The 27,827-nt window shown below is 43.3% G+C and overlaps 1 protein-coding gene across 1 annotated transcript in view; it reads left to right on the top strand.

Moving 5' to 3' along the window:
• The window catches only part of LOC138287249 (rab9 effector protein with kelch motifs-like), a 392,655-nt gene that overhangs the window by 207,822 nt on the left and 157,006 nt on the right, over positions 1–27,827 (top strand). The window contains exon 10 of the mRNA XM_069227612.1: positions 13,569–13,654. Coding sequence (XP_069083713.1) covers positions 13,569–13,654 — 86 coding nt within the window. The remainder of the gene's footprint in view (positions 1–13,568; positions 13,655–27,827) is intronic.

Raw genomic sequence — 27,827 nt, 5'->3', positions numbered from 1 at the left:
AGCGTTTTCCAAGCAGCACCGTATGTGGTTAGATAGGTTGCTTTAGTGGTCTCACTGTTGCCACATTTCATGATAAAAAGCTTAACACGGAAATAAAAGCTAAAATGAACTTAATAAAGTTCTGTCTTTTAAATGTAGGCTTTTGTCATGCTCCCATCCCTTGCAGGCCACGGTGATGCCTAACTCCCACCAGGCTTGAAAAGTCCAGAGATGGTTTGCCAGACATCATTGGTCCTGGTGTCAGAAAGGTACATCACCACCCAACCCTGCTTCTGCCTTACCTGTAGCTGGTGCATGGTGATCTCACAGCACCAGCAGCAACAAGTCCCACAAAGTCATGCAGAGTGGCAGTTCTTTCCTTTTTGTCAGTAGCTGCTATCAGCAAGTAATCTGTCTGTGTCCCTGTAGGCAAAGTGAAATATTCCTTGATCCATGATGGTCACTTGTCACACGATAGCCAACAAAACCATGTGCATGTATTCCTGAGGTAGCTAACATAACTAAAATGACCTATGATCATATGATGGTCATTCAAACCATGATGATTGGGCCCAGGAGCAATAACATGGATAGGCATATTCCAAAATTGCTACTCCTACACGTTGATTCAACTAAATGCCAGTATAGTTTGTCCTGTTAAACCTAGCTCAGACCTATATATCTGTATGCAAGTTTTTAAACTTTGTGGTATGCCAGGATCATGTAAAACACCCTTGAGGACATCTTAACCTTAAATATGCAACTACTCAAGTTGTACTATTGACTTTTGCTTAGGAGGTAACATCCTTTTCTCTAAGATCAAAGGTGAAAAGTAGCAGAATACCTTTTCACAGGCGCATGTGGTCTAAACTGTCTGGGGGTTTATCATCTCTCACCAACCTGGATTTATGCCCCTTTGCTCTGCTAAGACCTGCTTCTGGCTGTAAAGGATGTGAACTACACAGAAGTTAGATGATTTTGTCCTGAAGATGTAGGTACCTTTTGTTAAGATTTTATTTAAAGCAGACTACATTTAGTATTCCCAGACTGGATTACGCGCGGTATGAAATAGAAATCTAACACACCAGTGATATTTTTAAACTAAACTCTGCAACTTCAATGTTGATGGAATTTTCCTATTAAAAGTTATTGTGGTTACTTGTTAATGTTTTACTCATGTGGAAAAGGGCTGCTTTTGGGCTGTGAAAAAGTACACTGTTGAAAATGCATGTTACGCTTTTAGGCGCAAGTGAATAATGTTTTTCCTTCCCTCCTCCAGTCTATATCTGCACTTTGAAAAACTATGCATAACCTTTGAGCTAGGGTAGAAGATTTACCAAAGTAGCAGATATAGCAACTTTAGAATATTATCTAACAAAATTACAAGACAGTAGCCCCACAATTTCACGCATTAATGGCCTCACATAGTGTGCATCAGTGGCCGCCTCTTACCGCCAATGTTGATTAGTACAGCTCTAAGAAATTAAGATACAGTTTGAGGGGGGTGAAACCCTCCTCAAGCCAAAACCGCAATTGTTCCCAGGGTGAAGTCACAAGCAAACACTAAATTAACCTGTGCTCATCCCTCTGGTGGCTTGGAACAGAGCAGCCAGGCTTCACTTACAGGCAATGTGTAAGGTATTTGTGGAATACTTCAAACAGTAATAGAGTGAAAACACCAGATGAGAAAAATCCTACACCAATTTTTGAAAATAGAGTACAACTTAATAAATAAATTGACAACAAAATTACAAACATCCAATTGGTAGAACCAGAATTATGAACTGCTAAAGATTTAAGTGAACATAGCACCAAAACACCCAAAGCGACACTTCTGGCTATCTGGTTATGTGGGACCAGGAGAAAGTGACAAGTTAATGCTGACCGCAATGGAGCGTGGGTCAGATACAGGGACCAGATTAGTCCTGCTCAAAGAGTTACCCTATCAGCCGAACGCCCAGAGTTCCAATCACAGTGGAAGGGGCCATGGGAGAGTGTCCCAGGTGGTTGTTGAAGTAGCCTGAAGAGCCGGCTGGGCGCCAAGGATCGTGATTGCTGTAGCACAAAGATCCTGTTGGCTTCACAGATGGTTCTACCCAGAGCTTCATGTTTGTGATCACTGCAGCATTCGAAACTCTAGCACGAAGAGGTGGTTTGCCAGAACTTTGCATTGGCAGTTGGGGGTGGGCGGCATGGACCTGGTGGGAAAAGGACACACCAATGGTCCCGGACCTGAGGGGTACCACTTATGGGTCAGGAACTCACTCCAGCAGTGGCTAGCAGGGCTCAGGCATCAGGTCAGCTGGGTAGTTGCTGGGAGCCTCTGGAGCTTTTTATGTCCCTGTAGCTTAGAACAGGAGGTCAGCTGGCTGACCTTTGAAGTTACTTCAACCTGGGATGAAGGATGTAGGTCCAATCTTCCTTCTCAGCAAGCAGGACAGCAGGCAGCAGAGCAGCAGTGTAATAGTGCATCATAGTGGCAGTCCATCTGCCAGCAAAGCATCACAGCAGCTCTTCTTCTGTCCTATTCACAGCCCTGGGGGAGTACTGAAGAGTTGGCGATTGAGGTCCAATATTTACACCTAGTAATTCCTTTGAAGTAGGAAAAGCTTGTAAAAGTTTCCCTTTGAAGTGCACAGGTTCCCTGCCTCCCGTGGTTCAGACTAACTACAGGCGGTATGAAAATCTTTGCATGAAGGAAAGGCACAGTCTACTCAGCTATAATTAGGGCTGTGCCTAACTTCACCCTCCCATCCTTCCCTGTGATTGCCCATCAAGGCACATCTAAGATCTTTATTGTGCGTGGCTGCCTAAGAGGAATACACAAAGTCCACCTGCCAACTACACCCAGTCATGTGACCCAGAGACAGGCTGCAGGCACTAGATGGCTAAGACAGGAAAATGCCAACTTTCCATAAATGCCATTTTCAAAATTGTAAAAAAAAAAAAAAAAATGTACTTTACCATGAAAGAGGATTTTTCATTGCAATCATGAAGAAACCAAACAAATGATTTACCTGTTCCTATTTGGAGGTCACAGCTTAACAAATGTAATAGGATAACTCCAATGTTATCTTATGGGAGAAGCAGGCCGGGCAGTAATAAAAAATACATTTTAAGAGTTTTTCACTACCAGGACATTTTAAACTGAAATTACATGTCCTACATTTTAATTACATTGCACCCTGCCTTGTGGCCAGGCCAGGGTCTACCGTGGGGGTGATATATGTATTAAAAAGGCTGGTTTTGGCCTTGCAAAAGGTTTTTTGCCGGGGGAGTTGGCAGTTTAAAACTGCACACTCAGGTTTCAAAGGCAGGCTTGAGACGGTTTTGCAAGGCTACTTAAGTGGGTGGTACAACCAGTGGTGCAGGCCAACTAGTAATATTTAATTTACAAGCCCTGGGTACATGCAGTACTACTTTACTAGAGATGTATAAGTAAATGAAATATGCCAATTGGTGATGGGCGCATGTTTAATGAATGGTCACACGCACTTCAGCACTGATTAGCAGCAGTAAAGGTCACAGAGTCCTAAAGACAAGAAAAACAAGATCCCGAAAAAATCTGGAGGTTTAAGACAAATAGTTTGGAGGAAGACCACCCTAAGGCTGACAGGTCTAACAAAAACCACACATAACATACACACAGTACAGGCCAGGCAGAGTGGTCTCAGCCAGGTCTATGCATGTATCCCCTTGACAGTGATAAAGAGACCAGTGGAGCCTAGAGGTGGAACCCTCTGCTAAATTCTTCCTGTGGGGCTAGGTGGCAGGGTCATACGTACTGCGGGCAGCTACCAGGCACACATCGGCAAGGTGAACCAGCTGAGTGGCATGAGTCGTAATGCTGTAATTAGACCTTGGATTGGCTGCAGCATCAGGTCACTATGTTTCAGAGATGGCTTGATAGTGGTAAACATGTGGCTTAAGATAGTGAGAGTAGATGCCATCAGAAATATTCTTGCCAGCTGCAGTTGAGTGTGTAAATGCCTAAGAAGGGATTATTGTTTTGCATTCAATGGCGACAGAAGGATTTCCCAGTAATTAATGTTCCCTGTTATCAGCCTGCATTATCTTTTCACCTTAATAGAATTTATTTCATAGAAAGCGCCTGCACTATCCACTAAGGAGAGACTTAAGAAAAATACTTCACAGGTTTTGTAGAGTAGAAGACTTTTACCTGATTTGCATTATTTACAGCAGAGCATGGAACTTTGCTTCTCAGCATACTTTGTACACATTTCAAAGGGACATAGGTATGTTAGTAGACCACTTTTAGATGACCTGAAATCTTTATTGAAATTGGGGGCTTTATTTGAAATTAATGAGGCAGACTTTCTGAAATGTGAAATGTAAAATATAATGGCATATTAAATTGAGAAAAAAATGTGCTGATGTTTTAGGAATAAATTCAACATAGGCTTTCAAGTCTGACTTCTACAGATGGACTAATTTATTATTTTTAGGATCTTTATACAGACAGCTATAACTGTCAAAGACCTCATACCAATACAATACTACAAACATATAGCATACATTACTGACTGGGCTTTTGGTAAGCCCCCTTTTTGATTTTCTGTTGGTTGGGTGGGCTGACCTTAGAGCCATGGCTTTATGTGGAAAGTTACATGACTGTGAAATCATTTTCCCCTGTGGCTTTTCTGATAAGGCAGGGCTTCTGTAGTCTCCTGTAATTATGGAAGTACCCTTTTGCATCTTTCCTGGGTTATTATGCTTCCCTCTTGCTTTCTTTCTACTCCCATTACAGGATGTGGTCCCACTGCCATCCATTGCTACCCACCAACAAACCACTTGTTTAATTACATTACTTGAATTTTAGAGTATTAAACATTTATACTTCAAAGATGGCTATGACATTTCATAATGCAACGAGACAGGCATCGAGTAAGTATATTAAAAACACACCTGAGGATCACCTAAAAACCAGTCTAAGGTGCCAGGGCTACAAATTTCACTTAGTTAGTGCTTGTGATGAATCCAATAAGCGTTGCCAAAAGTAAGATCTATTGGCTTTACCAGTGCTTGTTTTTAATCCTGCCACTTAAAATGGTTGTTAATTAAAAGACATTACTTAGAAGGAAAGGGTTAAAGATCACACATGTGACTCTCATGACATCCAAGATTTGAAAAAACATGTTCTCAACCATGTTGATCATCTCTTGTTAACAAAACTGTTTTAGGTACTTTTTATACTTCATAACAACTAGAGAGGTGTTTGCGGTTTTGTTGACTGTTTTAGTCATTCACTGCTCCTTCGTTATTTCAAAGTTTCTCTTTTCCACTGTGCCTCATAAACCACTGAGCCAGGAGTCAAACTTTCTTCATGCTTGCTTGGCTCCAGAAGGTGTGTGCAGCAACTGCAGCACTGAAATGGCAAATCTTCAAATTGTCAATGATGTGCTTTGGATCCTACACACAGGTAATTCATGCATTCTTGTTCTTCTTGTCCTCTTCACCACTATTGGCAGAATTAACCATCAGGCTCTGTTAAATACTTCAGAGCAGTGAATGGGATATAAAGATGCAGCCTTGAAATGTTTCATCTCTTACCTAGGGAATAATAGAGACAATCAGGAAGTCAGTCTCAAAGTCAGTCAACTTGCAACAAGGAGTCCCTCAAGGCTTGATTCTCTCTCTCTAACCCTTTTCAAACTCTACCTCAAACCCCTCTGTGTGATCCTTAGGAACTTAGGAATCTTCTTCCACCTGTTCCCTGACAATACCCAAATATACCTGAAGGTCGAGATCCTGGATGACATCCACCTTTTATCTAGCACTCTGAGAAAAATTCAAACCTGGATGTCAAACCACCCCCTCAAACTATATCTGACAAAACAATTTTTTTTCTGATAACTCTGAGGAAAGCTACTTCTTCAGTACAAGCCTGTCCTGGAAGGCCATCTCTCTATTACTCAGAAAACCAAATCACTCAGTTTCACCTTGGACAGTCAGTTTAACCTCCAAAGCCACATAGCAGCCTTAGCCAAGCAGCCTTAGCCAAGCTTCCCTGTAATCAAACAGTTGATCCCAGACCAGGACCTAAACACAGTTGTTCAAGTGCTGATTCTCTCGAGACTGGACTCAGGATCACATTTCACCTAGGCATCCTCAAAGTTCACCAAGGCTCACTAAGAGAAATTGGGTTGACTGGGATATTAGTCCTGGTCATGACAAGAAAGAAACATGAGTTTGAAAGGGGAAAGCAGTAGCAATGTGTGTTTGACTTGGCAAAGGAGGCAATTCAACAGGCTTTAGACTTATGGCATGTACAGGAAGGTGACATTGAGTTACATGTTCAGGGGCAATATGCAAATTGGAGCATGTAGCAAAAACAGGGAAGAATGAGGGTGCCCTTGGGTTTCTGGACTAAAAAGCTCCCTGATGCTGGAGAGTGATATACTCCCTTTGAGAAACAGTTACTTGCGTGTTACTGGGCTCTAGTGGATACTGAGCAAATTACCCCAGGTCATAACGTGATTCTGACACCTGAGATTCCAATAATGCAGTGAGTAATGAGTTCACCTAAAACTCTCCGTGTAGGACATGCACAAGAAGCTAGTATCAACAGGTGGAAATGGTACATACAGTACAGGGCCCGAGTGGAACCAGCAGGGATAGCAGCCCTGCAGGAACAGGTGTCACAAGCCCCTGTGCAGGATGATGAGATGGTACAGGAGGTACCACAGATAGAAGAGTGACCAGTGAGGTGGGGTGAGCCATTTGAATCCTTGTCCCCTGAGAATAGGAAGCATGTATGGTGTACAGATAGTTCAGCCAAGTATGTGTGGGCCAAAAGACAGTGGAAGGCAGTTTCATATGATCACCAAGAAGTTGCTATCCACTACAGGAGAAAGGAAGAGTAGTCAATATGCAGAATTGTACGCTGTATATCAGGCACTGAAACAAGAATTGCCTGGAACTTGTGACATTTATACTGATTCTTGGTCTACCGCCAATGAGTTAGCCACCTATCTTCCCACATAGCATGCACATAACTGGCAAATACAGTCTAAGGAGGTGTGGGACAAAGAGTTGTGGCAAGAAATTTGGGAAATGCTAGAGCAAAGTACTGCTATTGTGTATATGGAGATGCCCACTGTCCCACCAACTCATTAGAACAATGGTTTAATTCCCTTGCAGACAACAATGCCAAAATCTCATAGTCAGAAGTGATGACACAGGATTCTGATTTGTTAGGGAAGGCTAAGTAGGCACACCAAAAATGTGGACATGTGGGAGAGAAGGCCACTAACAGGTGGGCAGAGATTAGAGGGATGCACATTCCCCTAGACTTGATAAAAAAAAGTGACCATGCAGTGTCTTATTTGTCAACACACATAACAGAAATCTGTCCCACAAACAAAGGCCAGTTGGGGAGAGGGAAGTTGCTGGGGCAGATATGGCAAACTCATTACATTGGGCCACTTTCGACAAGTTTCAGGTTTCAATACGCTTGGACAGTAGTGGACACTTAGGTGGTCATTACAACCCTGGCGGTCAGAGACCGCCAGGGGTAATGTGGCGTACGTACTGCCAACAGGCTGGCGGTACGGAGGCCTTTATTACGACCGCGGCGGTAGAGCTGCGGTCGCACCGCCGGGGCAGGCGGTTTCCCGCCGTTTTAGCCCCGGCAGTGATAATCTGGGGATTATGACCCCCTACCGCCAGCCTGTTTCTGGCGGTTTGCACCGCCAGGAAGAGGCTGGTGGTAAGGGGTGTCCTGGGGCCCCTGGGGGCCCCTGCACTGCCCATGCCACTGGCATGGGCAGTGCAGGGGCCCCCTAACAGGGCCCCGGCCAGCTTTTCACTGTCTGCATAGCAGTGAAAAGCGCGACGGGTGCAACTGCACCCGTCGCACTGCCGCAACACCGCCGGCTCCATTAGGAGCCGGCTACCATGTTGCGGCCTCATTCCCGCTGGGCCGGTGGGAATGTCATAATGGGGGCCGCGTGAGTGCGGCTGCATTGGCGGCCGCACGCCAAGGTCGTAATGACCCCCTTATTCTGGTTACCTGATTGTTGTCCCTTGCAAACGTGCAACTCAGTATAATACTATCAAAACTCTGGACTTGTCAATGTTGTATTACAGAGTCCCACTCCAAGTCCAGAGTGACAACTGATCAAATCAAAGGAAAATTGGTACAAGATTATTGCTCATAAAACAACATTGAGCGGATTTATCACATTCCATACTATCCACAAACTGCAGGAGTGATTGAGTGAATGAACGGCTTGCTTAAATCCCAGTTACTAAAACTTTCAGATGGAACTTTCAAAAACTGGAGAGAGCATTTAAATGAAGCCCTTCAAATTTTGAATATCAGACCATTGACAAATGCAGAGACCCCTGCAATGCGAATGTTGACCCCAGCATTACAGAAACAAACCCATGTAGCAACCAACACCATCATGTATTGGAAAATAAAACCAGGAGCCTTAGCTCCTTACCGAGCCACACCAGAATCTGCAGGTCTTTATCTACATGCCTTAAAAACCTACACATTGAAACCAAGAGATATGGCATTTTATGAAAAAGGTGTTGGATTACAGATTCCCCAAGAGAATTTGGGGGGAGTGATCGATGCAGACTACCAAGGAGAGATAAAAAATAATTCTACTGAGTAGTGAAGACACAGACTTGATAATACAATCTGGGGATATAATGTCCCAACTCATGATCATCCCAGTGTATGGAGGAATAGTGAAAAAGAGAACTGCCCCAGCCCTTCTTACAGTGCGTGGGGAGGGAGGTTTTGTCTCAACTGACAAAACCTCTGGTGCTAAGGTGTGGGTAGAATCCTCAAATCATCCTCCATATCCAGCAGAAATCATAGCAAAGGGCAATGACAATGTTCTGCTAGTCATGAAACCGGAAAAGGAAAGATGGGAATATGTACCAACGGATAAATGTTATTTTCAAGAAAGATCATACTTGTCTCTTTTACAGATCATACTACGAATTGTCTTTGTGCTAGCTGTTCTATGTGGTCTCCCTTCGGGCGTGTGGGGTTGGGAGGGACCAAAAGCCCCCAGCTCCGAAATGATTGACTGATCACGCCTATTGACACCTTTACTGCACTTGACCGAAAATGTTTGGACTCACCTGGCACGAGTTGTGCTCAACAGATCAGACTTCTGCATAAGCAATATGCAAAGTATAGTGGATGTTATCTCCACCTGCATGGTTGCTATTCCAACTCCTGACAATGTTTTGTTGCAAATATTTAATGCCACCAACAAAGATGGAGCCTACAAGTATTGCAGGTTTTGCCAAGAGGTAACAGATGAGAAATTGGATAATCTGACCCATGTGATTACTTACAATATTTCTACTGGTGATGCTGGCTACAACTTAACTTGTGATTCTCACAGAATCGGAAAATGTGTTCAAGCACACCTAGAGGCAACAACAGGGTATCCTCAAGAGATCCCGTGGGAACAATTAACACTTTGTCAGCATAGAAATTATAAACTTTGTAAGAATATGCACAATAGCATGTTTTGTCCATACATTGTGACTGCTACTAGCCACATCAAGCATGTCAAACTACCAATGTGGTGGTTGTTCTTGTGTGGAAATACCACTTATACACACATTCCTGCCAATATAACTGGTAGACTGTGTGCTTTTACATGATTAGAACTCATGATGTTTCCCTTTCACTCTGTACATACTCGCTATCCAAGGGAAACATTTCAATTAAACGAAGATTGTGACTCTAAAATTCAATTATTATCTAAATCAGAATATGTGAGTATAAGTATTTCTATAGTAGGAGTTCCAGGATTAGCTGTTTATAATACTCAAGTTATTAAAGAGTAAGCATGCTTAATATTTAAGAACATCAATCATACCTCTATTGCTTTAACCAAGTTATTGTTAGATGAATGAGGTACTAGAAAAGCTGCATTGCAAAACAGTGCCGCCATTGACTACTTACTGTTAAAGCACGATCATGGCTGTTCAGAATTTGAGGGCATGTGCTGCTTTAACCTATCAGACCTCTCTAAATCTATCCAGCCCCATATTGACCTTTTACATTAATTGGTGAAAGGAGTAAAACAAGATGTTGCCAAAGGGTTACCCAGAATCCTTGCAAACCTCAAAATCTGGTCAAAAAACACTTTTGCCTCACATTTCAGTGACAGAAAGTTCTGGAATCTGAGAGGAGCCACAAATTTCCTTCCACACAGAGTTCCCCCAAGTCTCCCAATAAAAATGGTTCCTCACTTGTGTAGTTATGCCTAATGCCTGCAATAAGATATGCCTCAAAACACAACGTGGATACATCCCATTTTCCAAAAGAAAACAGAGCTGTTTTTTGCAAAGTGCCTAGCTGTGGATTTTGGCCTCTAGCTCAGCCGGTACCTAAGGAAACCTACCAAATCTGTGAATTTTGTAAAAATAGACATCTAAGGGAATCCAAGATGGGGTGACTTGTGGGGCTCTCACCAGGTTCTGTTACCCAGAATCCTTTGCAAACCTCAAAATCTGGCCAAAAAAACACTTTTTCCTCACATTTCGGTGACAGAAAGTTCTGGAATCTGAGACGTGCCACAAATTTCCTTCCACCTAGCAGTCCTCCAAGTCTCCCGATAAAAAGGGTACCTCACTTGTGTGGGTAGGCCTAGTTCCCGTGAAAGGAAATGCCCCAAAACACTATGTGGACACATCAAAGTTATCAAATACAAAACTACCTGTTTTTGCGGGAGGCACCTGCGTTTTTGTCCTGGGCTCAGCAGCCACATAAGGAAACCCACCAAACCCAAACATTTCTGAAAACTAGACACCCAAGGGAGTCCAGTGAGGGGTGACTTGCCTGCATCCCCCAGTGTTTTCTTACCCAGAATCCTCAGCAAATCTCAAATTTAGCTAATAAAATCACATTTTCCCACATTTCTGTGAGGAATTACTGTATCAGCACAAAATTCATACCACCCAACGTTCCACTTATTCTCCCAGTTCCACTTAGTTCCACTTAGTCTCCCAGTAAAAATTATGCCTCACTTGTGTAGGTGGGCCAAGTGCCTGTGACAGGGAAGACCCAAAATTATGTCGAAAATGAGGGTGATCAAAAGTGGGTCTAAAAGGGCAGTTTGAAAAAAAATGTGTTTAGGCTGACAAGTGGGGCAGAATTTTTATTGGTATTGATGCAACAATGCTGGGTGGTAGGAATTTTGTGGATTCCAGCAGATTCCAGAAGGTACCATCACAAAAATGTGAGAAAAATGTGTAATTTCAAGCAAGGCTTGAGGTTTGCAGGGCATTGTGGGTAAGAAAATGGTGTGGGGTGCATGTGAAGCACACCACCCTGGACTCACCCAGATGTTTTGTTTTCAGATGTGTCTAGGTCTCGTAGATGTTTCTGCATGGCAGCAACCCAAAGTCCAAAAAGTGCAGCCCTCACCATTCCAAGTGGGACGATTTTGAGAGTTAGGCAAGCTCTCATGGCCCAAATGTAAAACCGAAACCCAAAATAATCAAACGTCCACTTGCTTGCTGTGGGATAAGATGTTTTAGTGTACCAGGGGAGAGCTGAGAGACTGTTAGCCCCTTCAGTTGGGGTGGGGGAATAACCATGCCCATACTGATTGGTAGCCACCACCTCAGTATTTATTTATTTTTTTATTTCCTACCATCTAGTAGGCTTTCTCCCCCCCCCCGGGAGTGGATCGAGGGTAACTGCCCCAACTGCCCACCTGTGGGCAGAACAACTTTGTCCCCAGAAAAGGCCTGATAAAATTATTGTCCCCTGGGGAGCGACCCTTGCCTAAGGTGTCGCTCCCCCTTAGAAAACAAAATTAAACCAGAAAAAAAAAAATCCTTGGTGTCTAGTGGCTTCTGCCCCTCCCTCCCGGGGGCAGATTGGCCTTAGAAAAAAGCTCCCCCCCAGGGGAGTGACCCTTGCCCAAGGGGTCGCTCCCCTTTCATGACAATAACCAACAAAAAAAAATCCCTAGTGTCTAGTGGCCATTTCTGCAGCCCGATTTGCTTTACGATGGTGCTGCAGAAATGCTTAGAATGACATCAAAGGAAAGGAAAAGCCTTTCCTTTCTTTTGATGTCCCTGCCTGCCCCCTCCTCCTAAGCGGAAGAGAAATGCTTAGCATTTTCTTTTCCGGATCGCACTGGGAGGTGACGTCTGATGATGCGTGCTGACATCATCAGATGTCACTGGGGGGGAGGAGGGGGGTTCAGTGGTGGAAGATGAAGCGATTCCCCTTCCAGCCCTGCCCTGGGGGGGGAAGCCTATGGCTCTCTCCGAGCTCCGGTGCAAGGACGTAATGGTTACGTCCTCGGCACAGGAGCACTGTGCCACAGGACGTAACCATTACGTCTGCGGCACAGAAACGGTTAATAAATTCATTGCTCAGACTAATAGTGCTGCATTCTTCACATTCTTTAGCTCCGAAGCAAAGAAGAACAGTAAACGGAGTACTTCAGCAAAACGTGGCAGATATCCTGTCTACCGCATTACAAATGCCATAGGGTATAAAGTACTTGTTAAAACATGGGTGAGACATTCGTCATGTTTCTGATGGAGCATCCCATCCGTTAAACTCTCGATAAAGCCCTGATCTTTCCAAAGAAAATAATGCATTTGAAAGGATGATATTTTAGCTGTGGCAAGACCACGACTGTACATACAAATATGTGCATTCCAAATTACAAACTGTAACTGTAGATAATAGATATTTTCCAGAGGAGAGGGCAGCGGAGGCGAGCGCAAATGCCACTGCAAGTTGTCTTTTGTGTACGTCCATTGCCTGCTGAATGATTTGTTTTGCAATGATGACTGTAGTACTTTGCTTTCCCTAGCAATGGTCTGCAACAGCTGTCTGGCTCGCACTAAAATTGTTTCTGTAAACTCAGCTTCAGATTTTATTGGAAACGGTGCTTCCCTCCTTTAAGGTCAACCCTAGCCATTACAGTGTCTTTGCCTCTTATGCCCAAACCGGGTGGAATCTTATCTCTCTTGAAAGAGAGAAAATCCCATTATCTTGGAAGTCGTCAGACCTATGACTCTTCCACTGCTGATCATGATCATGAAAAAAGCTGCTGTGTCTCCACTGCAAACTATTGTCTTTCACCCAGGCAGTGAGGTGCCTCACCTGGGGTGGGGCCAGAAACGCCTTACTGATTTTGTTTCAGTGCTGAGCTGGGTGCACGAAAAGGACAGACCTTTTCTTTACCTCACTTTCAAAGCACCTCGGGATTCTTCTGTCTTCAGTATTATTTGATGAATTGAATTTCACCTTGTTTAAGCTGGAAAAACTGTAAGCTGATGTGCATTGCTATGATGACAATACAGCATTCTTTAAAAAAAATCTGCTGCCCTGTTGGCCTGGGTCCCCAAATTCAAGGTCGTACACCGCGTTGTTCAGTGTTTGACATTTTGCTACATATGCCCTTTTTTAATTTGCTGTGTATAACATTCAAGTTGTGGATGCTTTAATTAGTTCTAGCCTGGACCACTATTACGTATTATAGCCTTTTAATATTACATGACATTTCATACAAAAATGAACTTACTAATACGTGCATGTTTGTAATTTGTGCTTCTTTCAGGGACTTTGGTGTGGCAGCAGTGTGACGTCAAGGGGGAAATTCCAACTGGGAGAATACAGCATTCATTTACAGCACACTATGATAAGGTAAGGGCACTTAAATCGTTCGCGCAGAAACTCTCCATATGTTACTCTAACAGTTCCTAACATCCCTCTTATCAAACCTATGGAATCCAGAAAAATACAATTCGTGTACCTTACTGTATTCAATATATGGCTATGCGCTTTTTTGAGGTCACCGACCTGACTGGAGAACAAAGAGTATACGTTGACACTGTTCTTAACTTATTTCCGAAACACAAGGCCTATTTCTCTTAGTCAACTTTAAGGACTTTAAGTCGCACATTTCATGAAGCCAGACGAGGTCCTACTGAATGTCATAAAGCGGTGGTTCCCAACCTTCTCACTCTTGCGGACCCCCACTGAATCACTACTGGATCCCAGGGACCCCCAAGCAAGTTGTGCCATTTAAAATTCAAACACTAAAATAGTAAGTCACAAAAAATACACAAACAAGTACACACCAAACAAATACTCGAATTACTAAAGATGTAATTATTTGATATTGAAAAAATATGCAAAATTCGAAAAATGTTAACGGGAAGGTTGGTGCTGCGTCTCTGCAACTAACTTTTCAATTTCTGGTTTTATTTAGGAAAGCTGAATCCTCACCTCAGTTTCTACATTTCCCAAACAATTTCAGTTTTTGTTTTGTTTAGGTACATAAGAGCTGAGAAAGTTTTTTCACATAAAAATGTGGTGGGGAATGGCATTAAAACCATAAGGGCCCCTCATCTCTCAATAGCCTCTGTCACATGTAATTCATTTGTTTTATAGCACATCTCATACCAGTGTAGGGGGTTGGAGCAGGGGACTACAAGGTGAAGGATTCACATGTCATCCATACTGGTAGGCATTTTCTAAGAGTGCTTGGTCTGGAGAAGCACAAACTCAGGATTCAGAACATAACACAGTGGTTAGTGTGGACATAAGAATGCATTTCTATGCAAGCAAAACATTTTTAACAGCATAAGGATAATAAAAGACTGGGGAAAAAAAACACAACTTTATAATTTGTACCATGCAGTTTGCATGCAGCTCTTTGATGGCAGTTCGTAGCTCACTGTGCTAGATTACGATTGTAATTTATGAACTGCACATCAACAAAATAATCTATGTGACAAAAGCAGTAACCCACAGTGCTATGAACAAAAATAGTGTTCTTTGTATGAAATACATTCTTTGCAGCAGACTTATTAACCATCTGCACTACCTTAAATGAGTCAAAACTGCCACTAGACCAAACTCCCATCTCTCTCCAGCAGGTCCATTAATCATCAGAGTTATCTTGCCGATTTGATTGTTTCCCCAAAGCTGATGGATGTAGGTGGAACTTTGCTTTTCAAACTGCTGTGCAAATGAAGTCATAAATATAAAAACCTGTGGCGAGAGGCCCCAGCTGTATAAGTGCATTCCTGCCAGCCCAAGCCTGCGTATCCCCTGGGAATGTGTCATGGACCCCTGGTGGTTCACGGACCACAGGTTGGGAACCGCTGTCCTATGGGATTGGAGTGATAGGTCATATTCTTATCAAAAGACCTAGGAAGCATCCTGTTATTACTGGGATAGGAGTCACTTTGTTGTCACAGGCGGCCGCATTGCTACATTTCTGTTGCCCTCGCACTAGCTTACTCAGAAACATGTATAAACCCGGGAAGCCAGATGCGGCACCCAACACCATTGTGCTGCCTGCTGTTCCTGGCTGCCTTTCCTGCTATGCCACTCTTGTGAATTCTCTTGTGAATTCTCAATGAGGTGGTCTCTAGCTGAGGTAGCAGCACACTCAAAAAGCATGTGTGTGAGACAACATCAGAAGTGATCATTATAATCATGATAAATACTGCACCGTGGTTCATGCAGCTCATGGGGGCATATAGTGGTGAATTACCTTGATGGCCTCACGAGCACTACCTGTGTGTATTTTGGTTTGTTTGTACTACATTTGTGGTACTGCGCTTTCATTCTTAAATTAAGTACTTGTAGTATTTTTATTCTGCCTCATAATACTTCAAAGGTATGTTTGTGCAGGACCTCTAAGACATCCACTGGATAATTAATTTATGTTAGAATTTTCATCCTTGGCATGGTCTCCCTTAACTTTTTGCATCTGTTCCCCACGTTGTTGATGTGTGCTGGACTCTGATTTTACTGTTTTTGTTACTCTGGGCACTTTACCACTGCTAAGCAGTGCTAAAGTGCAAGTGCCCCTTTTCAAAATGTGTATGTAATTGGTTTATCCATGATTGACATATTTGGTTTAATAGTAAGTCCCTAGTAAAGTGCACTAGAGGTGCCAGGGCCTGTAAATCAAATGCTACTAGTGGTCCTGCAGCACTGTGCCACCCACATACGTAGCTCTGTAATCATGTCTCAGACCTGCCACTGCAGTGTCTGTGTGTGCAGTTTTAACTGTAAATTCGACTTGGCAAGTGTATCCACTTGCTAGGCCTAAGCCTTCCCTTTTCTTACATGTCAGACACCCCTAAGGTAGGCCCTAGGTAGCCTCAAAGGCAGGGTGCAGTGTATGGTTAAGGTAGGACATATAGGGGGTCATTCTGACCCTGGCAGTCACCGACCTCCAGGGCCAACGACCGCAGAAGCACCGCCAACAGGCTGGCGGTGCTTCCTGGGCCATTCTGACCGCCGCGGTCAGAAAAGGGGAACCGGCGATTTCCCGCCGGTTTACCCCTGGCCCAGGGAATCCTCCATGCAGCGCCGCCATGGGGATTCCGACCCCCTTCCCGCCATCCTGTTCCTGGTGGTTTTTACCGCCAGGAACAGGATGGCGGGAATGGGTGTTGTGGGGCCCCTGGGGGCCCCTGCACTGCCCATGCCACTGGCATGGGCAGTGCAGGGGCCCCCTAACAGGGCCCCATAATGATTTTCAGTGTCTGCTTTGCAGACACTGAAAATCGCGACTGGTGCCACTGCACCCGTCGCACCCCAGCAACTCCGCCGGCTCCATTCGGAGGCGGCTTCATCGTTGCTGGGTGTTTCCCGCTGGGCCGTCGGGCGGCCTTTTGGCGGTCGCCCGCCGGCCCAGCGGGAAAGCCAGAATGGCCGCCGCGGTCGTTTGACCGCAGTGCGGTCATTTGGCGGTTCCCGCCAGGCGGGCGGCTACCGCCGCCCGCCGCGGTTGAAATGACCGCCATAGAAATGTGTTTTATATGTCCTGACAGTGAAATATTGCTAAATACGTGTTTCACTGTTGCAAGGGCTGTCCCTCTCATAGGTTAACATAGGGGCTACCTTTAAATCTGATTAAAGTGTAGATTCCCTTTGGGAGTGGATGGAAATGTGGAGTTTGGGGTCTCTGAGCTCACAATTTAAAAATACATATTTTAGTAAAGTTGATTTTAAGATTGTGTGTTTGAAAATGCCACTTTTAGAAAGTAGCTATTTTCTTGCTTATACCATTTCTGTGAATCTCCCTGTTTGTGGATTCCCTGTCTGGGTCAGTTCGACAGTTGGGATGGTTGCACCTCATACTAGACAGTGACACAGAGGGAGCTGGGGTGTAGCCTGCATATCCTGATGAGCCATCTGTGCTAGGAGGGAGGAGAGGAGTGGCCACTCACACCTGAAAGGGCTGTGCCCGCCCTCACACAACGCAGTCTCCAACCCCCTGGTGAGTGTCTGGGGCCTGGGCAAGGCAGGATTCCACATTTAAAAGAGACTTTACTTTGAAGTAGGCCTACTTCAAAGGAGAAATTGGGTATAAGAATGGCACCCAAAACCACATACTTGAGAAACCCTTCTGGAAACAAGAGGAACTTCTGCCTGGAGAAGAGCTGAGGAAGAAGAGCTGCCCTGCCTGTGACTGTGCTTTGTGGAGCTATCCTGCAGTTGCTGCTTCTGCTAGAGTTAGAGGGCAAACACTGGACTTTGTGTGCCTTCCATCTTGAGAAGAAATCTCCAAGGGCTTGATCTAGAGCTTGCCTCCTGTTGTTTGAAGTCTCAGGGACAGCAAAGACTTCTCTCTGCCAGCATCTCTGGAGAGACTCCTACTCTGCCCTGTGGTGCCCACCCAGTTCCTGGGACCCTGAAAGGAGAAGCTGGCAACCTAAGGACAAGGAAATCCACGCACAGAGCGCCGTGCGGGGAAAGGATCGACGCAACTCCGATCTGCGGCTGAAGAAACGACGCGCCGCCAGCTCGGCAGCTGAGAAACGATGCTCGCAGGAAACGTGACCGAAGAATCGACGCACGGAGCAGGAGAAATGACGCGCAGCATCGCTGACAGAGGCTGGGAGATCACATCCCTCACTTCGAGGTTTTCGGATCATCGTGCGGCTGGATTTCCGACTCAAGTACTGCTGTGCGTGTAAAAACAACGCAAGGCCTGTCCGGACCCGAGAGTGCTGACCGGATTAACGCATCGCTCTCCTGCGGAGAGAAGAAACAATGCGCCCGACCCGGCGAAAGGAGAAACGATGCACTGTCCAGCTCGTGAGTGGAATCAATGCATCACAAGCCCTTTTTGACGCGCACTCGCCCATGCGGGTTATTTTTGACGCGCCCAAGGTACTTTTTCACGCTGACAGCATAAGTGTGTGTTTAAAACTACTTAAAGACTCTTTTTGTATTTTTATTGATAACTTGGCTTGTGTTTTGTGGATTCTTGTCGTTTTGGTCTTGTTTTGTTTAGATAAATATTTCCTATTTTTCTAAACCTGTGTTGTGTCATTTTGTAGTGTTTTTATTTAGTTACTGTGTGTGTTGGTACAAGTACTTTACACCTAGCACTCTGAAGTTAAGCCTACTGCTCTGCCAAGCTACCAAGGGGGTAAGCAGGGGTTAGCTGAGGGTGATTCTTTTTTAACCTAACTAGAGTGAGGTCCTTGCTTGAACAGGGGTTAACCTGACTGTCAACCAAAGACCCCATTTCTAACATTTTACATTTGAATTGGTCATTTACCATTCCATGATCCATACAGGACTTAAGAAAATTCTGACCTAATTTGAGACATTATTAAAATATATATTTTTAATATGTTTACATAAGTCAAATAATGTATGCATATCTGCATCAAGAGAAGTTTCCCTTCCTTCACAATGTGATTAAGCTCAAGTAACAATGTCAGTTTCTTGTAGTGTTCTTTTGTGATGTCAAATCTTTAACATCTTCACAGATATTTTGCTTGGGTATTGTGGTCTTAAAAGCACATTAGATGTTAACGCTCATTCCTTCCTTTTCTTGCCATTGATTGTAATATTTGATCCAGCTTGTTTTGTTTTGTGGTAGCAGTCCAGGTTTCCCCCACTGACAGTTAGTTGAGGGTTCATATCCAATACTTGACAGCACATCTGACGTGTATGTTGACTCGTGATAAAGTGTGAGGATACAAGTGATTTTCGATATTATGTTAGAAATTTTAATTCCCATCTTATTTAAAATGTTCTCATTTTCTAAATCTGAATAGGAAATTTACATGCATTTTATCATCTTCAATATGCAAAAATTAGAGCCTCTGGAAACATTTATATAATTGTGGTACTCTTAGTATTAATTTCCAATGTGTGTCAAAAATATTTTTGATCTAGCTACCATAGAGTATTTTCATGTAAATGTGATCCTCAATCCACCAACTTTGGTTATGATAATTCAGTTCTCACCACTCCATCGAAGACCTTCCAACACCTTCCAATGAAAGATATGGAACATACAAGCAGGCACCATGTTGGCTACAAGAGGCTGTAATATACAATGCAACACCTTTTCCTTCCTTGCTCCTGGCGCACCTGTCAAAACGTGTGCCTGGCGCAAAGAGGATGCACCATATTAGTTTGAATCCACTGCCCCCAGGGAGGCTGCGAACCCGCTCAAGTGAAAAACGTTGTGGCTTTGAAGGAGCTGCTCCGTGTTTCACTGTGCAGAAGGCAACCAGTCTGCACTTTTAACTGGGATTAGAGATACCCTTGCAGGCAGCTGCAGTAAGTGACCGCACCCGCCTGCAAGTGGATGTCTGAGGGGGTCCATGGGTACCCTTTCCCCCCTCCAGAGGGCTGCCATCAGGGGCCGCACAGACAGTGCGCCTCTTGACAGCTACTTTGCCTCTATGCCTGCATCTATAATATGTTGCGAGCTCAGAGGCAAAATAATTTCCTCATTTGCATGGGTGCCACAGCCCCATGCAAATGAGGTGAACACCCTCTGGTGATAGCGCTGGTGCAATATGTGAGCCAGTGCTATCTGTATTACAAACAGAGCTGTACAAGTGTCTGCGGCCCTTTCTGTAATAAAAAAGTGCCCCAGAGGCATGCAAAGCAGGTACACATGCCAGTTGCGCCCCACGGGCACTTGATATATTATGGCCCCAAGAGAAAACAATGGTGCAGTGTAGACATCACTCTTATTACTCTATGACGGGAGAAGAATATTGAACATTTTTCTCATACTGTTGAACTCAATTTCAGATCTAATGTCTAACAATGAAATATTTATTGTGAGGGATAATGGGGGTCATTATGACCCTGGCGGTCCTGTCCTGCCACACCAGCGGTGGCAGCCAGACCGCCGACAGCATGGCAGTGCAGGCCCGCCAAACTATGACAAGGGGAGTGAACTGGCTGCATCGCAAGCCAGTTCACCATTTGTACCTCCTGGCCACGAAATTCCTGGTGGTAAGGATACTGGCAACAGGAATACTCATTCCTGTCGCCACTACAGGACTCCCCAACCCCGCCTCCATGTCGGAACCTCCCCGACCCCATATGAAGCCCCCCACGCACCCAAGCAGTGATGCCCCTATCCCCGTACTGTACCTCCCGCCCCAATCCACGCACGCACACCACACATACATCCATACACGCACACATCCATCCTCACTCATTCACACACACATGCACACATGGCCACAACACTCCCCCCACATACATGCAGTCGCACATGCACAGAAACACCCACAACACCCCACCCACACCCCTCCATTCACACACACACACCGCCATTCACGCACACAACACTCAACACCCCCCTCCCCCCCTGTTCGTCGATCACTTTACCTTGTGGTCATCCAGGAGGGGACGAGGTCCATGGAGCCTGCTCCGCTGTCAGCACCCGCCAACACAATACCGCCACGCTGTCTACAATGTAGTAATACAGCGAGCAGTGTTGTGGTGACGTGGCGGTGATGACGAGCAAGCTCCACTAAACCGCCAAACACCAGTATGGTTGCTGGCGGCTTCCACACCAAATAGTGGCAGAGAGCAGCCAGCAGCCATAATATGGTGGTCTGAAGACCGCCAACACTGGCAGTCAAGTGGCTGGCGTGACTTCGGCGGTCTGCAAAATAAACCTCTGAATTCATAATGAGGGCCAATATGTCAAGAGCTAGTGAGTTACTGGACATTTTTAACATACAATATACATGGGATCATGTGCACCATTGCAAACCCCAAAGAGGAGCTATAATTAACAGTAGTTTTGGGGTGCTTATCCTCCCATTTGAAGCTGCCATTCATGAAAGAGGCCACAATCAAACTACATGCATTTTTTAAGTCTTGAGTCAGGCTGAAGCTGTGACAAGCAAATACTACCCACATCAGTGCCGCGTTGGCACCTATTAGAGTGAGCAGACAAACTCATATGCAAAAAGACCCTTTCAGGCTGGGGCTGAAATCCCAAAATCCACACTGTCTGAAGAATTTTGACTTCTTGGAAGGCACACTACCAAATTAGGAAGATCACCCACCACATGAGGAGATACTCAAGCAGCAGTTGGGAGAATCAGTTTGTGAGTATGCATGACAAAGGCGAGTGAAGAAGCATCTGTAACCCCATCTGCTGAGGAGAGGCTGGCCCAGTGTCCCACAGGTTGGGCCAAAAAGATGAGTGCCATCTGGAAGTTCTAAGAAGAAACAGTTGAGTAGTTTCATGTCGTTGTAATTGTTCAGAGAAATTAAAACCATTGCCAGGCCTTTTCCAAGTGGCAGATGGCCATTAAGGGATTAATCTGTATCGCCATGATCAACAAAGGAGCATTCAGGAGACTCATGGCGCTCAGAAAATACAGGCAGCTGAAGCCCTGATCACCCTACACTGACCGCTGAAGGAGTGTTTAGAATGCACAGTAAGGCATGAGGACATTAAATTGGATGTCCAAAATATCATTGCCTTCCATTTTACAGGAGAAGTGAATACTGTGGTTCCAACACTTAGCACTGACTTATCAAACTCTGAGGGAACCTAGAAAATGGCAAAGCTGAGCACTTCACACAGCCTGTGAAAAAGAAGCTTAGAGGCAGAACATGGCAACATTGAAAGGAACATCTATTGATTTCCACTGGAGTACAAAATATTCCCCACACCATTAAAAGGATGGCACCCAATACTGTCTTAATGGCTTCTAAACTCCATAGATCTTTCCAACAGTGCTCTACTAGGAGCTATAAATACCTGACACTGAGTAAGTTAAGGCGATAATGAAAGAAAAAATTAACACAAGCTAAGGAAGTGCAATCAAGACTGCCTCATTCTGTGACAGCTAGTGGGTCCTAATCAGAGACTACCACTTAGGTGACAAGTTCTGAATGTCTTTTGAGTCAAGGTCTCCTGTTCTGTCCAGATTTGAGGCCACCATCTTCTTGGCCTTCTGGGAAGGGCACAGCATGATCTTAAATGTATACTGGCTCAAATATTGATCAGGAACTCGGCCAGCTGAGGAGGACTCTCACTCCAGGGGCATTGTGGCTGATTTGGAATCATGATTCAGAGGATGCCCCAGAGTCCTCTTGTGCCATGTTAGTGTGTCCACAGAAGGACAACAGATATATCCAAGCATGCCCTCTAAGTATTGCTTCTATTGTAACTTGGTTGTGGTCTGCGTGGTGCATTTCCTCTTCACCGGCATCATCTCTCAGGAGAGAGACTCCTGGATCTGCCCAGCACGGCTTGCTGGAGCGGGATGCTGATGCACAAGCACAGTCTTGTTTTATATCAGGTTTAGCATTCATTGTGTTCGCCCTAGGGTCCACTTAGGGGGAATGGTTGTTCACGCACTTCATGCTCTGACACCATTCTTGTTACTTCAAAAAGTCACCAAACCTTTCATGGGATGCCACTTCATTCAATCTCTCATGTTTCTTCTTCCAAAAGTGCCATATTTTGTCCTGCCCAAATCAACATGGCCTACACAAGCTATTAGGCCACTTAATCATGGTGGTTTAACATCTTGCTCACTTCCTGTTTCTGCCTTTGTAGGGAAATTCTTACCTAAGCTCTCCAACTCAAATTCCAGGCCAGGGCTTGGAAGCATGAGCCTATTCCCTGAAGTTCTCTCGTGGTTCCTGGCTGGACTAGCAACTATATCACGATTATGTTTCTGTAGAGTTTTCAGGGGTTTGTGCCTGCTGTGGCATACATTCAAAGGACATGATAGTGTCACACATGCAGAGATCAACATTTGCTGTAGCCATCTTATAATGGGGAAATTTACTTTCTCTCTATGTATTTTATGATGCTGTTTGGACTACATGCAAGTCGCATGAAAGAGAGATGCAATCCTAACTTGTAATAATGAGTCAAAATGACTTACAAATATCTGGTAGGTGCTTTGCTCTTTCCAATGCTGCTATTCCGATTTTCCTGCTTTTTTGATGTTTTCCGTCAGAATGAAGGGAACACAAGAGAAGAAAAGATTATGTTCTCTTTAATGAACCTTCCACTAATAAAATGATATAGCTGATTCTTGTCTGAAGATTTTAATGACTAAGACATTTGGGAGTTGAGAGTTACGTAGAAAAGTGAGAAAGTGGATGTTTTGAGTTCCCCTCTTTTGTATCCTCCAAAATGTTCCACCCACATATATAAGGATGGTATTGATGCTTCTATGATTTGGGATCACAGAGAAAGGCTAATAGACAAACATGGTCTCCCATAGTTTTGGGTCATGAACAATCTATTTGCAACGTACAGCCACTGTAAGTCATTGTGGCAACCTGTTTGTGACCTTTGACCCTACTCGATAGGGATTCAAATCTGCTCCACGAACTTTGAGTACGCACCATTTCTGTAGCTTACAATTTAAGGCGTTAGGTGTTTCCATGGCCTGTTGAAAGATGGCCTACCAGAGGCATGGCAATTTTAGGCAGAGTTTCAAGGTGTTTCAATTAATGACATTTATGTGGCAGCCATTTGGCCTGCTGTATTGCCTTTTGTAAATCACTATTGTTTGAATTTAGGTTCACAAGAGCAACTGATATTTGGTACCGGTGTACAATATTCAGTATCCAAATTGGGTTGAATTTTGATTCTGTTTATTTAACGAAAAGGGGTGCCACATTATACCTTGTGCATTCACTGTAATTTAATTCTGATCCTACAGCTATGGTTGTTTGGATATGTCTTCAAGGACAAAGGGTGGGGATACAGAGGAGGAATGAGGATGTATTGCTTAGATCAAATTGGGTATTCCCATCACTCCAATGTATTCCTCCCAAACCTTTCTTTGCCCCTCCTTGTTTTTAGTGCGATACAAGAGTTAATATGGAAAAGGCACCCTTATAGGAGCTAGAGGAAACTTTACTTGTGTTTTGAAGGGGCTTAGTGGTTAGAGATTCATCAGAGAAACGGACTGGAATGAAGAAGAAGAAATCAGATGTAATATGAACATTAATTTTTATATGTTCAAATGTAATTAAATTGCAAGTCAATTAGAAAAAACAAATATGGCAAAAAAGGGAGATTTGCATGAGACATAAATATGTTTTATTCTTTAAGTGAAAGTTTATCAATCAATGAGGGGTTTGCCGAAGCAGAATAAAACAAATCAAAGTAGAAATCTATCACAAGCCAGAGCTTTAAAAACTGTGAAAACAATAAATATAAATAAAAGGTGGCACAGTTGAAACAGCATTTATCCTCACCACTACTCTGAACTTCACAACCAGCTGCAGAGAACTCCCTTTTATTGGCAATGAGCATGGTTGGTGTCACTGGCGTATGAATGTGTGTAAGCTAGTATGAGATCAAAAAGTAACCTAGTGGCATGCCTCAGATATCCTAGTGGATTAAAATTGGCACACAGGTAATTAAGGGATTTCGTAAAACAAAATTATCTAATTTCCTAATGCAGAGGAGGATCCAGGGGAACAATAGGGAAACTAGACTGTCCAACTTTACATCCTCTGTAGGTAGCCGTAAGGAAAAGAGGCACACTTGAGCGATCTTTAAGAGACTAAATAAGGGCTCAATCATAGGAAACTACTGTTGGAGTGTAAACAATAATAATAAAAGTATATCACTTAAACATAATGTGAAACAACATGCATCAAAAGGCCTAACTGAAAAGCATGCGCTTTGAAATATGATCGCTGTGGTGTCAGCCACAATGCAGTTCGACATGAAAGTTAAATAATGACTAATGAAAATATGTTTTGTCTAATCGTGTTTAAATATACTGACAAGATGAGTATTAATGATGTACGAAAGAATAATGGTTTAGTTTCAAATGAAATGTTTTATTCTTTATGCTTAGCATTAGTTTAAAAGCCGTACATTTTAGTAACTTTCTAGAGGCACCATGTTTTAAAAGAATGTTAGCTCTGCAAAATAATGTTGCTTCAAGCATCCTGTGTGACTTGCACACTGTAGAAATGTTATGTTTGTTGTTTGTTACATTTCTTCTTCCTGAGATTAAATAATAATGTACAATCACCAATTCTGTAGCGATTATGGGCTGGAGGTTAACATTAACAAAACAAAATTGATGGTCCTATCCAAGGGACCTAGGAAAAGATGTTCCATCCACATTGAGGGAGTACCGCTGAAGGAAGTAAGCTCTATAGATTACTTGGGAGTTAGGTTAACCAGTAAACTACTATGGGAAGAGCAGATTACGAAAAGTGCAGGGCTCCTTCAACATAGAGCCTCATCCATATTGCGTTTTTATCAAAGCTCCTTTACAAAGGTTGTTTCCCCAGCAATAAAAATTTACACGGCTAAGGCTCAAAGTGCAGCCCTGTACGGAGCGGAGGTATGGGGTTACGCTAACTGCAATAAGATCAGTGTGGGGGAAAACAACTTTGCAAGGGCTTTAATTGCATGTCCACGCACTACACCCTTGCTTCCATTATTTCTAGATCTGGGGTTAAGCCGAGTAGCAGATCTAGCTACTCTAAGACCTCTCCTTTATTGGATTAGATTATGGACAACCCCCGAACTAGATATATATAAGACCGCATTACTCGATTTACTGAAATGCCAAAATGCTAATACTCTTCCCTGGATTCGCCATGTGGCCCATTGGCTTAGGCTTTTGGGCTTGGGCGACTATTGGGAAAATCCCCACAAATTAGAGAGACGGCACAAAAATGTTTTAAAGTTAACCTATTGGTCTTATGTTAAGGACAACTACATAATCCATAAATCCCATGGTCGCTTAACTAATTCCTTTACTGATATTAAATGGTCCCCAAAGTTTGAATCCTATTTGGATGTGATACCGGACTTGCAAGGCAAGAGCTTATACGCAAGGTTTCGTTTTGGCTCACTGCCCCTGATGTCATTGATTCATAGGTGGGGGTCGATTAATCTTCCCGATACATGCCCTGCCTGTGGCAGTATTTTTGAAACCATTGAGCATTTTATGTTCTTCTGCCCAGCCTATGCGATTCCGCGAACAAAATGGATCCGCAAGATTTGCAGGGACATGGGATTCAAGAATTGCTCCTTGGCTCTACGGGTTCTAAAAAGCCATAATTCAGCTGACGTAATTCTTTCAGTAAGTAAGTATTTAGCAACAGCTTGGCGCATACGTTGCCATCTTCAAAAAGTTATTTAAGGTCTTATCTCTATATAGGTAAGATTTAGAGCCATATGTGCAAATCAAGTTATTGTTTTAATATTTTACACCTATTTACAGACATGTATTTATTTATTTACTTAAGAATTATTATATTCTGTTTTATGTGCTTTTATGGTCATTGATGAACTAAGTTGATGATGAAGATGATCTGGATGAAGTGGGTTGGATAGGGCTTGGAATAGATTTTTCAGACATTATGTAGGTAATCATTATGTGTTTCTGCCATTTTAACACTAGTTTTAGCCATAAAGAGCTATTTTTTATGCATCTGTCTGGTACTCGTGCCATTTTAACATGAATCCGATAACCATTTTAAGTTAATATATAAGCTTTTTATCACACTGTGCTTGTGTCTTAACGACTTGACAGTGCTTAAATTTGCCAAATGATTGTGCCGGTAGTAGGCTCTTTTTGTTAAAGTATGCCATCTAAATTATTAAGGAATTATATTATTATGTAACATCAAATCAGCACTTTAAATTTTTACATCTTGGGTCGGATAGTTTGTATTTATCTTGATGATGATACCATCTGGGAAATATGTATTTTGAAATCACCCCATATTGTTTTAAGAGTTTTAAATATTTGTACTATTTTAACGTTATGAAGCAATTGTCTCAGAAACCCTGGTATCTAAATGTTAAGTTATGTATCGGGATCAATGGTGGATTATAGTAGGCCATTGCCTACAGAAGCTTTTCCTATTCTAAACCTTACTATTTTCAGCCAGTTTAAAAGTATAATGAAGAAAACGTACCTTTTTTGTACAATTTAATATGTAACTTTTATGACCTATGGTCGAATAAAGTATATGATGATGATGAATGTACAATCTAAACAAAGAGACTCAGTGCTCAATGTCTCTTTTTCATGTTACATTTTAATTTTGCTCCAATTTCATTTTTGGCTGGAAGCACATTTTCTGTCTTTATGTAGTTTTAAATGTAATTAATCACAGAAGCTGTTGTCAGGAGAGGAGAGAGGAGTGACAATCATAGCTGCAGAAAATATGAAGTGATAGATCTGAGGCGCAGAAGATGTTTTATTGGTTGAAAACCTAAAACAACCCATAGCCTGTCCAATAGAGGCCTAGTCAGTAACTTTTAGGACTTTAATATAACAATGTTTTAGGTGATGTAAGTCAGTTCTTCATTTTCTGAGATTCTGTTCAGATGCTGCTTAGCTCTATGCCTATGATTCTAACAGTTCAGATATATTAGGCCCAACTTTACTGAACTGCTTCCCTCCAATGTTCTGATGCTGTTCTCTGAAGACCTGATGTTCCTGCGCTCCGCTGATGAAGTTTCTGCTGCTTGCTGATCCATTTAGGAGAGGTATAACAAATGTGCATTTGTGTTTCCTTTACAGGGTTTCTCTTTAGAAATTCCAACTGG

The sequence above is a fragment of the Pleurodeles waltl genome, chromosome 1_1, assembly GCF_031143425.1.
Source record: "Pleurodeles waltl isolate 20211129_DDA chromosome 1_1, aPleWal1.hap1.20221129, whole genome shotgun sequence".
NCBI lineage: Eukaryota > Metazoa > Chordata > Amphibia > Caudata > Salamandridae > Pleurodeles > Pleurodeles waltl.
Note: the sequence above shows the minus strand (reverse complement) of the source record. Positions and strands in the feature narration are given on the sequence as shown.